Consider the following 12,858-nt stretch of genomic DNA (forward strand, 5'->3'; position numbering starts at 1 on the left):
ATTCTCAACCAAAGGAGACCCCTTACTGGAAAATGAGTGCTAACCAAATGCATCACTGGGAGCTCCAAAATCTGCAAAGAGATATTCTTGATTATCAAGAACTTCACCACAACGGCAGCCTACGTCATGGTATGACACCCTCACAAGAACTCTGCAACAACCTATCAAACTTCTTTCACAACAAAATCGCAAACATCTACAGAAACTTTCCACACCTACCATACCTCAGTGATGACACCGCAGACCTACCCATCAACAACAAAGGTCACCTGACCAAGAGGAAAACTCTCTTGAGAGAAGACACAGCATTGACAATGCAAACAATCCATATAAGAGACCCATTCCCTCACCACATTTATAAACTTGGAGCATAAGCCATCAGCACCACCTTCACCCACATCATCAACACCTTCATTGCACCTGAAACATTCCTGGAAGACAGGAAACATTCATGGGTCAACACCCTCCTCAAGAAGCCATCAGCCGACCAAAGTCAACTGAGCAAATCCCATTCTATCTCCCTCCTTCCCAACCCAGCCAAAGTGATAGAGAAAGCCATCCACAGAAGAAGTACCCGAGTAAGCTCAAAGTGTAACCAGAATGACACAGGTGCCCTCTACCCATTGCAACTACCTCAAGCACTTTAAGAGTACTGCTCATGCTGCTTTGCACTCATCCAGTCCCTGATTTCCCACTCCAAGCACTGCAAAGATTAAGCCATGATCCCCAGTTCCACACCACATTAAGGAGTACCTGGGTGCCATATGCTCACAAGTACAAATTATGGGGTATATTAACTAATCTTTCATACAACGCAGTGCAGCAAGCAAATTTGTGCAAAAGGGAAAAAATGCTCCATATTTACAAAGATATGGAGGATTTCTGCTCTCTCCGTGGGCTGACACACTTGGTGCTGCCTAGCACCAGTGCAGGCACCTGTGCACCAGGGAGGATTGTTTTTGTGCAGGTAGGAACACCTGCACGAAAACAATCCTGAGAGGAATTTTCCTATTTCTATGTGTGATGCGGAATGTCTCGTGCACAGAAAGAGGAAGTAACAAGGAGAAATATAGATATTTCTTCTTTGCAAAAGCGTAGCATGTTGACGCATTGCCAAGTTTACTAACTTTAGTAAATCTGGGAAAAAAGTGATATGCAACAAAATGCAACAAAAGCTGATGTGTTGCGTTACATTTCTATACAAAGCCACATAGATGGTGCAAATCTCCCCTTGAATGGCTTTGTAAATATTACTGTAGACTTTGCATTGTCCTTGTTTCGCATTGTCCGACGCAAGGATAACGCAGGAGCTTGATAATTTTCTACCCAAATTTGTGGTCCAGCTTAGCTACAGATCAGTGCTAGGTAGCACAAATGAGCCCTGAGTAACTGCTCTGGGCAACAATGTGGCTTAAAAAGAGTAAGAGGATAAAAAGACTGATTAATGGCAATTTAATTCAAAGGATTTGAACTACACTAAGTCTATAACAGCCACACCAATGTCATCCATGGCAAATGTGCCTGTCAGGGCAGTGACACAACCACTATTTGCTTGCAATTGCAGAACATATAGAACTGCAAGGAACCTGCTGATGACAGTAACTCTGCATGGAAAAAGTAGTTGATTGAGAGCAGATCTCCCCCATACATCTAGCATGTTTTGCCATTGCAGGGAGGTTGGGGGAGCCTGCAGGGTCCATTATATATATATATTCTTTAGCAATACAATATCCATTGCTCATTTCAGAGCTGCTGGATTTAATTGAAGAACACAAAACTAGAGCAAGATAATAGGCAAGGAACATGCCTGCCCAAAGTACTGTAAAGTTGAGATAAAAACCAGTGCACACAATTATCAGGGGGAGCCACCTCTTGGATGTCTGCTAGTTGTGTTTTACAGCAGTGCGTAGTACTGAAAGCATCATTATACAAATCATCAGTGAGGCTTTGTGTATTCTTCAGGGTTGATGATCCTCCCAGAAGGGTGCTGCATTTTTAATTATAATATGTAATAAAAAGTTCATATAAGATAACTCTTTGCATCCGTAGCTCATACGCCCTTTTCTTGGAGACTCCGGCTTTCTAGAAAAGGTTTACACTGGACCAACCAATCAATCAATCAATCAAGCATTTGTAGAGCACGCTATCACCTGTGAGGGTCTCAAGGCGCTATGGCGGAGGTGGGAGGCAGCTACTGGTCGAACAGCCAGTTCTTGAGGAGTCTCCTGAAGGTTAGTATACCATGGGTGAGGAGTTTGAAGGTGATCCTCCTGTTGACCGGGAGCCAATGCAGATCTAATAGGTGGGTGGTGACTGTGGCGACGGAGTCCGAGGATTAGGCGTGTGGAGGCATTTTTTATGCGTTGGAGTCTCTTCTGTAGTGTAGCCATGGTTCCTGCACAGAGGGCATTGCCGTAGCCCAGCCTTCTGCTGATGAGTGCTTGTGTGACTGTTCTACTGGTTTAGGTGGGAATCCATCTGAAGATCTTGCGGAGTATGCGTAGGGTTTTATAGCAGGAGGATGAAACAGTGTTGACTTGTTTGATCATAGAGAGCGTTGAGTCCAGGACGAACCCCAGCCACAGGAGTCATCCCATGCGGAGGGGGTGGAGCGAAGGATAAGGACCTCCGTGTTGTCTCAGTTAAGTTTCAGTCGGCTGGTCTTCATCCAGTCTGCGACGGTCTTCATTCCTTTGTGGAGGTTGTATTTGGCGGTGGCTCAATCCTTGGTGAGGGAGAGGATCAGCTGGGTGTAGTCGGCGTAAGAGACAATGTTGAGGTGGTGTGCTGGTTTGTGTTCCCAACCAGTGCAGTCGCTGGTTGGGAATACAAACCTTGGAACTCTACCCTCCCTTCATCATTATTGCCCCCTTCTTTTCCTCCTTTTAAAGGGTGCTTAATTTGTTCTGGTCCTCCACAGTAGCTACTCCATTTTTTTATTCTCTTACCCTCTGGATCCGCCTGTTTTTATACCGGCTGCGATGATAGGTGCATCTTTATTAAAACATCATGCAGTACAGCAAGTCTCCTTGCAGTGCTGCACTGAATGGTAAGGAAAGGGCAGCAATGAACCGTACTTAATAGTGTATGGCACATTCCTATTGTTTACCAGCGCTTGGATCCAAGGGTGCATTCGCTGTAAGCAGGATTGTTTTTTGTGCAGGATGGGACACCTTCCTGCTCAAGCCAGGCAAGGCCATTAAAGGCTTGAATATCTAACTTAAGATTTGAGTCGCTCTTGCGCCCCATTACGTGATGCAGGGTGACGCAACTTTTTGTTAAATATACCCCATAATCAATAGAGGTACAGACTATGACGTGTTACTGATTCACCTAGTTCCTGCCTTGCTGTGTGTTCCCTGGGATATTTTACTTTGTGTCCAGATTCCATATAAGAAAATCATTTTAATAGTCGCTGATTCACAAAACCTATGATAGATTGAATCACTATAATACGATATGTTTTGTCAATCGTTCAATTAATGTACCCAAGATAATACCTCTCTATTCTATTAACATATTATAAAGTAAAAATACCATAATATCCCTTCCTACGATTGTGATGCTAGGTTGACTCTCTAGTCTACCCCATGTTTGGTTCAGTCCCTGATATGCATATTCACAAGCAGTTCTATATAGTGTACACATTGTAAAGATGAACATATGCTATGATTGAAGTGTTATGTAAAGCTCTCTGTCGTCAGTGAGCCGTGGAGCTGCTATAGAAATATAATTAAAGTAGATCGTGGTGGGTAAACAATGATCACTGATTGCATCCTCTTTTTTTGGGTGGGTGCACAACATCCATCTCTTCTGAAAGATATCAAAGCCTGAGGTGGTGGTACCAGAATCTGTGCACCAATGTTTGCAATATCAGATCACATTTGTCTTCCCGTGCACTCTTTGCACACTTACTGACAATTTATCAACACACTGTATTTGAGACTTTCACCATAACCAATCACAACGCTGTGCCCATAAATCTCGCCAGATGAGATGACTACCACCGATCCGGAGTCTTCTGCACATAATCTTGACAAAATAAAAATACAAGAGCTGGCCCAAATAAAAAATTTTGTAAGTAGGTCCTGGACTGAGAAGAACCATACATCTAACACTCACAGTCATTTCCCCTAACTCACACGTGGGTACTCAAGAGATGTGTGACTCCTGCCCCTGTCACAGCGATCACAGCACACCTGGATCTGTGATCAGTGGTATTGAACAGATGTTCTAAATCATAAAACATAGTATATATGTGAGTGCTTTGACTGAGATGTATACATTTTAGAGAACATTCTGCCATGACAACAATGATGTCCCACAGCAGCCCCCTGCCTCAAGATGGATTGTAACACACTTGACCCTGTAAAAGTTATATGTAGTCTCTTTCTACTTGCTATCAGGATCTTCACAGGTCCTGCTCTGTTGCCCCCTCCTCCTCTACTCTAACGGAAATGCACCTTTCAGCGCCTTGACGCACTTCCGCTGGCAGCCCACAGTGCAGCATTTCTCATCAGCGGCGCAGTTCCAATCATGGTCACAGGAGGGCACGTAGACGGCAGGGCAGACCAGTAATTTTGAAATATATGATGGACAGACACCTTTATGATCTGCAAAAAAATAAACATTTAGTGTCCTTGTTTTCATAGCGGTAATGCAGTAAACAATATTCGTGGAAAGCCAAATACAGCAAGTTCATGAGTTTGGCGGCCACAAACTAAAGGCCCCGCTCCACAGTCGTGGAGTCTCCAGAGTGCCCTGTGCTCCATGTACACACAGATTAATAATTAATTATGTGCAAACACTGACGATTTTTATAAATCAATGCCAAACAAACCGACACAGTGTCTACTGGGCAGGTGTGGTAGTCATGGGCAATATTCCTGCACTCTTTTTGACTCTTGCTTAATTTGTAAAAAAAAGAAATGCAGGTGTTGAAAATTTTCCCAAGGAGGCCACAGCTCACATCTTCCTCCGGTGAGCCCCACTTTCAACACTCTCACTGCCTCAGTCTCTATCTTCTAACCTTCATTTGTTGTCTGTCCACACCTGGTGTGTTACCTTATTCCCTGCATTTCTGATTTGCCCTCTATTCATTCTACCCTTGCCCCTTTTCCTCTTCACTTTTATCCATGTTCTGCTCTCTCTCCCTTTGATCTTCACAATCACTCTTCTAGCAGTGATTAGCTGTGTCTCCATTTTATAATTTGTCTGCTTTTTTGTCTTCTGTCCTGTTTTCTACATCCTTTCATTCTATCTTCTCTCTTCTTAATGCTCTCTTCTTCACATCGTGGCTGCTTTCTCGTTGTATCTCATTTGCTCTCCTTTCTTCTACTTATCTCTGTCTTATCTCTCACCTCTTTGTCTTCTTTCTCCTCTTTACTCCTGCTCTCTCTCTCATCTATAACACTGCTGCTTCCTGTGACACCTATCGTCAGCCTGCACATCTCCCTGTTATTTTGAAATCTGCGTTTTCCTGTTGTCTTTCCTAAATATGAGGAAGATGACGTGTTTTACTTTCTTACCTACACCGAGTGCAAAAACAAAATGTACACCAAATAAAAATGCTGTTTTTGCATGTATTAAACAGAGCAGTATAACTGGGTTATTTGCAGAACAGGTAGATGCTCGAGCACAGCAGGTGATGTCACTACTAGTGCTGCCTGTAATTAGTAGGTCCGGGGATGGCAACGGCATTGGCATCCACTGCTCAGCTTGTTGTGACCCTGCCTGCTACAGCACAGGCATTGTCCCCAGCCGTAATGCTGTCAATACCGGTGAGTATGGCTGTGGTGCCTACTGGACTCACGCACGCTCAGCAATTATCATGCTGGGTTGCAGGGCACAGATCCTACAGGTGACGCCATGGTGCACAAAAGTTGTGTTGGGCCACAGCCGCATCGAGCACGTTGAGGATAGCAGCAATGCAGGGCTGCAGGATATGCTACTCTGGCTACACAGCAAGTGGAAAGTCCCCACTTACTTTTGTTTCTTCTTCCTCAAGAGCCCTCACCCCCAAGTTCCAAATGCGCTCTCACAGCTTCCTCGCCTCAACTCTGTCTTGAGCCAGCCCCCAGCTAAAATTATACAATGGGAGGCTTGGGTCAAGCAGTGGCAGGGTGCAGCACACTCGGGGAATAGAATTCAAGACATAGTTTGTCGATGACTTCATGGATTTGTGATAGGCGAGATGACATCATCACTAACGTGGTGATACACAATCATGCCTGCCTGTACAGGCGTATGCTGGCCTGTCTATGAACATTTACCAGCCAGTCACCATGCAATATATGTTATTCTTTTTATTTTGAATTTGAACAATTATTATTGAGAGCACCAAATGCAAGGCCAGAAATTGTAGCCTCGGCCCTGTGAAAGGAGTGCAGGTGCTGAGCACCTGAAAGCACCTGATCAAAATAAGCACTGCTTACCTACAACGCTTTTTGTTGTCAACACAAAACAAGCCTGACTCTAACATATTCATAGATAATGCAGGAAAAATAATCATCAACAGCTTTTCATAACTAGTTCAATTCTGTGCCCATTGGAACAAGACGCTGAAGGCGCCAAGGTCATCACATGCACTCGCCCAGCAATGATCTCTGTATTTGGGCTGGTGAGTGCTGGGAAAATCGCTCTGAGGGCTGTAGCCTGTATGTCTTTATGCATGCATAACCATACCTATACTTCCACGCATTTACTTGCTCTAACATTTTCTCTGCCCACATTAATAACTGTAAACTTTAGGATAATGCAGTTTGCTATATTTTACATTTAATTTTAATATGTTAAATTTCATGACTGATGACTCTTATCCTTACTCCAAATTGAGTGGAATGCCATTTTTCATATAATTCAAAATGATAAGTTTCATTATTCAAACAAAACTCCTAAAGCTAAATTTAATGACATTAAATTAAATGTAATGTAGTTAAATTATTGTTTTTATCACAAAGTAGTTTTGAACTCCACCCATATTTCTATTCCATTTAATTAAATTGACAATTTGCTGTTCTCTGACCGGAATGAGGACACACCCGAGGCATCTCTTTTCTGAAAGGCTGTTGGTAAAAGTTATCTAAGGCCCAATCACTAGCCCTACTAAAGGGAGCAGCATTTCACCTGAGGGGAAACTAGGAAACTATGTGTATAATAAGCTAACCCTCCATGAGGTGCATCATTCAGCATCAACACATGTGGCCAATCCCCTGTGACCCCACAAACTGAGCTATTGATCATCTTAGAGGGTCCCACTTGATTGGTCATCATCCTCAGCGGGCCCATCTGTAACTATGTCCAACTATGGTCCTTCAAAAATCCCTGCCCCTTTTATAGACCCCTTTTAATGTTTATTGTTTATTGTCAACCTTTGTACTTTGTGAAATCCCTGATTAAGAATCAAAATACGTGTACTTATTTTCCGATGGCTTTATTAAAGTTTTACTACAGAAATATGAGGCATATTAGTTGTTTTGAAGTCACTCACCAAAACAATAATTGGTACCACTCTTAGATGGAAATGACTTGTAATCACATACCAAGAAATATAAAATCTTCACCAAAGAGAAACACTGTTATGATGTAGTTTCCTGTGGGGTTCTACCTTTTATGTACATGGACGGGGCATCTTTCAATATAATGGAATGTGACTATGCAAAAGGCAAGCCTTGTAAATGTAAATGTATTGGCATTTATATAGCGCACTACTTACCCGTAGGGTCCCAAGGCGCTTCGACCGCTGCGAAACCCTTCCTGGCTTCCCTGAGAGATGGTCCCTTAATGGGTATCTCCAGGGTGAGACCAGGCATCCCCGGCGGTCTGGTGGGGCCGTTAGTGAAGATGAGGCAAGCTAATGCCCAGAGTTGCCGAGTGTGATCGCTGATCAGAGTGGGCACCGAGGCGAGAGAATTATCGAGTCCGCTGACCCTGGTCCAGAAACCTGCCGCGCCGGGAATCGAACCCTGGTCCCGGGCCGTCCTCTGCTCTCGGGTCTGCCGCCTCTAACCAGTGACCCACACTACTTCACTTGTGACATGTTAGGGTGCAGAGGTGGTTTTTGCAGCACAGTGAGAAGTTGTTGGAGTCTGGCTTGTCATGCACAGGATTTCATCTGCTCAATAAACGTCAAGTGTTCCTTACACTGAAGCCTCCAGTCATGTTTGGATGAAGAACACAACATACACCTTTTGAGAATGTAGAGGAGCGCAATTCAACATACAAATCACCACTGACCCAACAGAGAATCTCAATGATCCTGTAAAGACATATAGGCATAACCTTGAAACCAGGAAGCGCAGGACCCAGTTTGGGGCCATGCCCCCTCACCTTTTTCTGGAGAAGAGGAGGATCTGTCAGGCTGAGCAAAGGTCAGCTTGACAGACACTCTTCTTGTTCAGGTCAGGCAGTCAGGTGCTAGACATGCGCTAAAAGCACAGGCACCTGCTGGCTGTCTGACCTGAGCAGGCTGGAGCCCTCCTTGTGAAAAGGAGGAGTATCACTGATTTCTTTGTTCCTGGGAACTTCCGTTTTAAGCCCTGAAGTGCCCAGGGCCTAATGTCAATCAGTAAGACCTCGTCACAGAGTGGAGTGGGGCCCGCAGTCTCACTGACCTCATCCCTCTCTGTAACAAGTGAGGGACTGCTGCCCAATGGAAGCATCTCACAGGCAACTTCAAGCAAACCATGGTGTCTGGCACATGGATGTTTGGGGGAAAACCACATGTGCCCCCCAGCCACATAGTGGAGGCCCACAGGGGATGGGGGCACTGCTATGTAAACAGACATTGTAATTCCTACAGTGGTGCCTGTGCAAGTACCGCCTTCATTGTAGTGAATTATATCCGACCGCTGCTCCAAGGGGCTCCTTGAACCTGTTCGAGGCAGTGGTCTTTTCCCCTGTCTGCTGTACTCCATCTGCCAGCATCTTAATCCGGCAGTGCCGCGGGCTGCCACCAACAGCTTGTTGTTGGTGGTCGTGCTCTACATCCTTATGAGGCCCATAATGAGGGACGAAAACATGTGGAGGTAGTCTTTTACTCTATGACTACCTCAGAGGTTCCACAAGCTGGAAGCAGGGGCCTTACACTGTGCCACAGGCAACACATTTTGGGATGGCATTGAGACTGTTCAGTAAAAAAATATATAATTCCCGCAAATATAATTCATAGGTATCACAGGGTGATATAGATAATATTAATTAGGCCCTATACAAGGGCATTCATAAACTGAAACATTAAGATATTCCATATCTAAATGCCTCTCAAATACCATACTTCCTTAGACTGAAATCAATCTTCCTTCTGCTGCTTTTAGCCGCTACCAAAGGAGTGTGCTGATGCACAAACTACATCTGGATTTGAGTTGAAGAGTAGCAGTCATAGCGCTTGCCACCACCCATATGTTCCTTAACCCTTGCTACAGTGAAAACATTAGGATGGGGTCAGACATGATTTCTTGGCTGGTTCTTTCACATGAGCTATTAGTAATTCATTCTGCCCATGCCAGCTTCTCAAGTTAGATCACAGTCACCTCCAGTACTGGTAAGACCCTTACCTGCTACAGCTTCTAAACATTTATTACCGCAGTGTTTGCAGCATTTCTTGTTCAGTGGGCAGTCGCCGTCATCCTGGCACTCTGGGTCAGCCAAAGGAGGCTTGCACTTGGCCACAGCAGAAGGACACATGCCAGGTTTGACTGTGAAATTCAAAACAACAACCATCAATACTGCTATTCTGAGCTCTAAAGCTACGTACTATGTACAAAGGTGTGCCCCATAGCAAAGTAAGTGGCCTTGGGAAAGCCACAGTATTTTCCTGTGAATCAGCATTAGCTTCTATAAACCTCACTGAGTAGTTTGAACAAACCAGGCCTAAACAAGCTTTAAGATGCTTAAGAGCTAAACAAAAATAAAAATAAAAATAAAAATAACATTACTTCAATGACTTGTTAAAATAAAAGATGAAATGCATAAAATGATAAAATACAAATACATACATTAGTTCAGTAAAATTCAAACACTCCCATTAGGGCATACCCGTTATCAATCACAAGTTGTTTGCCAAGACCAATGAACTGTAGAGTTGAGGATTACTGTTTAATAAAACTAGTTTTTAGAAAATGGTAATCCTGGGTGGACAACCTAAGGCCAAGAACGTTTTTGATTGAATCAGCCTTAATGACAGACATGCCCTGCCATTACAATTGCTTTGTAGATGACTAACAAATGTTTTTGTTGTGATGGTCCCAATCTATTGCGCAGTAAACAAAAGCGCTTTGTGTTGAAAAATAGTTACTGACTGAATCATTGGCTCAAGTTGCAGCTGGGAATACACTAACGGGGATATGTACAAGGAAGTGTCAGAGCGCAGCATTAGCTCCCTTGGATTAACACAGCACTCCGCCAGATCTGAAACGCATGGCTGCAGCCTATTTACAGGAATGTGGTGCAGTCTTGCGTTTCCCCCTGCAATGGCACTAAGTTTAGCAACTTAGCACCAAGGCAGGCACGCTTGCACCATAGATGCAAGGGTGTCTGCGTGAAGGGGAGGATTGTTTATGTGCAGGAAAGTTTCCCTTCCTGCACATAAACAATCCTAAAATGCCATTCTGTCACTTTCATGCTTCATGCAGCACACATGAAAGTGACAAACTGGCCTTTTTTAAAGGTTTGTGTATGTACAGGAAGGGACACTTTCCTGTACATAAACAAACCATAACATTTTGCTTTTCCCATGTGGGCTGCACAAGGCAGCCCACATTGAAAAAGCAAAAACAAGGAGAAATAATGCATTTTTCTTTGTTTCACCAACTTAACACCAGGTTTTTCCTGGTCTTAATTTTGGTGCTGCCTCCTATGTACGTCACCCTTGTACATTGGGGACAGCGTTAAAATGAATGGGTGTTACGGTGGAACGCCCACACAACACCCACTGCTCACCCCTTTCACGCTAACCATAGTTTGAAAGGGACCCTTATGTACAAGGCAGCTTTCGGACACATTAACTGGCTTAACGCTGCCTTGTACCTAAGACGCAGCCCCTATCACCACCACAACGTCGGTAAACATGACTTTCTGGTGGCGATAGGGGATTGTGCATATGCGCCTAAGTTCATAATGATGTCTCATGTCCTCGGATAAAATTGTGTCCTTTCTCTTCTGCTCTTTTGCTATTCCATGGCCGATATTCAGGAATATTTTACTTTGTGTAGGCAGTTGTCCCTTGCTTAATATTTACTGCAGCTCGGTGGTTACCACATTGCTTAATATTAACAGGAGAACCTATTGTTTAGAACACGTGTGGGCCTTAAAGTCCACCACACGATGTGGAAGATCTTTACACATTTTCTATTGAGTGGTGTGTCCTTCTGCAGTATCTTTTCCTTCACAAACACAAATATAGATGCTTTGTCATTGGAAATGGACTGAGGTGCTCCAGCGGGCTCAAACCTTGTTTGGCATATTTGTTGACAACGTTCGCAAAAGAAAGAGAAATGCCCCTTCTACTACCTGTACAACAGTATCTATCTGACTGTGCCTTTCTTTCATGTTCCTGTCATTAAGTGAGTCAACAGTACAAGTCCTTGGCCCTGGACTAACACAACTGCCACGTTGATTCCCTTCTTCATGGTGTGCTTTCATGACCCTGTGAAGCTGTACATCCCTTCCATCCTGTAATACATTGTCCTTGCCACTTTGTAAAACAGTGAGCCTCGCCATGTCATCCAGTGGTTTAATCCATTTGTATAAGGATGCTCTGGTGGTGTGTGCCCACTGGGTAGAACAACACGTTTTGCATGGAGAAAGGCGGTTTGATGGATCAGCCCCACAAGCAGGACTTCTCTCCAAGGAGGAAGTTTTGATGGATCAACCTGTGCATCCACCTCACCTTTATTAGAGTTTGGGGTTCACTTCAACTCAGAATTTTGCATTGTCTTTTGAATTCAGAACTGAATTAGTGCGGCCACTATGCAATCTCCACTTTCCAGTTTTTTTCTTTGCATGACACACCCTGCCCTCTCTTTTTCAATTGCAAAACACATCCTAAAAGTATTTTTATTCTATCAACGTGTTTCTACCAGCATTACCCTTAAGGTTCTCTCAACGTCTGCTCTTGAGATGCAAACATTTCTCATGAAGAGACCAGGAACAGGTGAATTTGGAAGGTGTTTGATCTTGCAAGAGAGTCCTATAAATCTTCGGTCACCGTAAACAAAGTCTGTATTTGGTGTCAGACCACCAAAAGCTGATCCTAAAAATGAGCATCAAGAATCATTTCAAGGGGGAGGAGCTACGCTAGCAAGCAAGATGGCCGCTTAAGCTCCCGGCTCCGCCGACCTCCGCCAGTAGCTCGTATATCCTGCAAGTCATCCTGATTTCACACCGGACCCCCGTATGTGTGAGGAGTAGCTGACTCTGAAGGCGCAATCCCGAACTTTTTATCATACCGGGTGACAGAGATATGCCGTGTTTCATTCTTGGCCTACCCCGGAGCTGAAGCCGGGGCCTCGATTTTCAACCCATCCGGGCTGGAGTTGAACAACATCGGCTGGAATCTTGGGCTTTGTGCGGTCTCCCGAACGGAGATATAATCTTCCCGGTTTTTGACGGCGACTTGGTATCCTGCCTGCAACACACACGCTACGGCGTGTCACATCGTTTGCTGGCCCCGTATCCGACGCCTGGAGACACAATAAGCTTGCCATGGGGGTGCGGACGGGAGCCCTGATCAGTGGCGAAGGAGTAACATCGTGAGGTGAGAGCACCTGTTGTTGGTGTCCGCTCCAGATTTGCCTGCTACCCCGGAGAAGCCGGCCTCCGAGGGTCTGCATCCTATCTGTTGCTGGCGGCCATTAGAGC

At 44.5% G+C, this 12,858-nt stretch overlaps 1 protein-coding gene across 5 annotated transcripts in view; it reads right to left on the reverse strand.

Annotated features, from left to right (window-relative positions):
• Nucleotides 1–12,858, reverse strand: part of LOC147709691 (uncharacterized) — a 167,818-nt gene that overhangs the window by 21,062 nt on the left and 133,898 nt on the right. For all 5 annotated transcript variants that reach the window (XM_086928198.1, XM_086928196.1, XM_086928195.1 and 2 more), the window contains 2 exons: nt 9,555–9,695; nt 4,464–4,613 (listed from right to left, as the gene is read on the reverse strand). In XM_086928198.1, coding sequence (XP_086784324.1) covers nt 4,464–4,613; nt 9,555–9,695 — 291 coding nt within the window. The remainder of the gene's footprint in view (nt 1–4,463; nt 4,614–9,554; nt 9,696–12,858) is intronic.

This window comes from Lissotriton vulgaris, chromosome 6 (assembly GCF_964263255.1).
Source record: "Lissotriton vulgaris chromosome 6, aLisVul1.2, whole genome shotgun sequence".
In the NCBI taxonomy this organism is placed as follows: Eukaryota; Metazoa; Chordata; class Amphibia; order Caudata; family Salamandridae; genus Lissotriton; species Lissotriton vulgaris.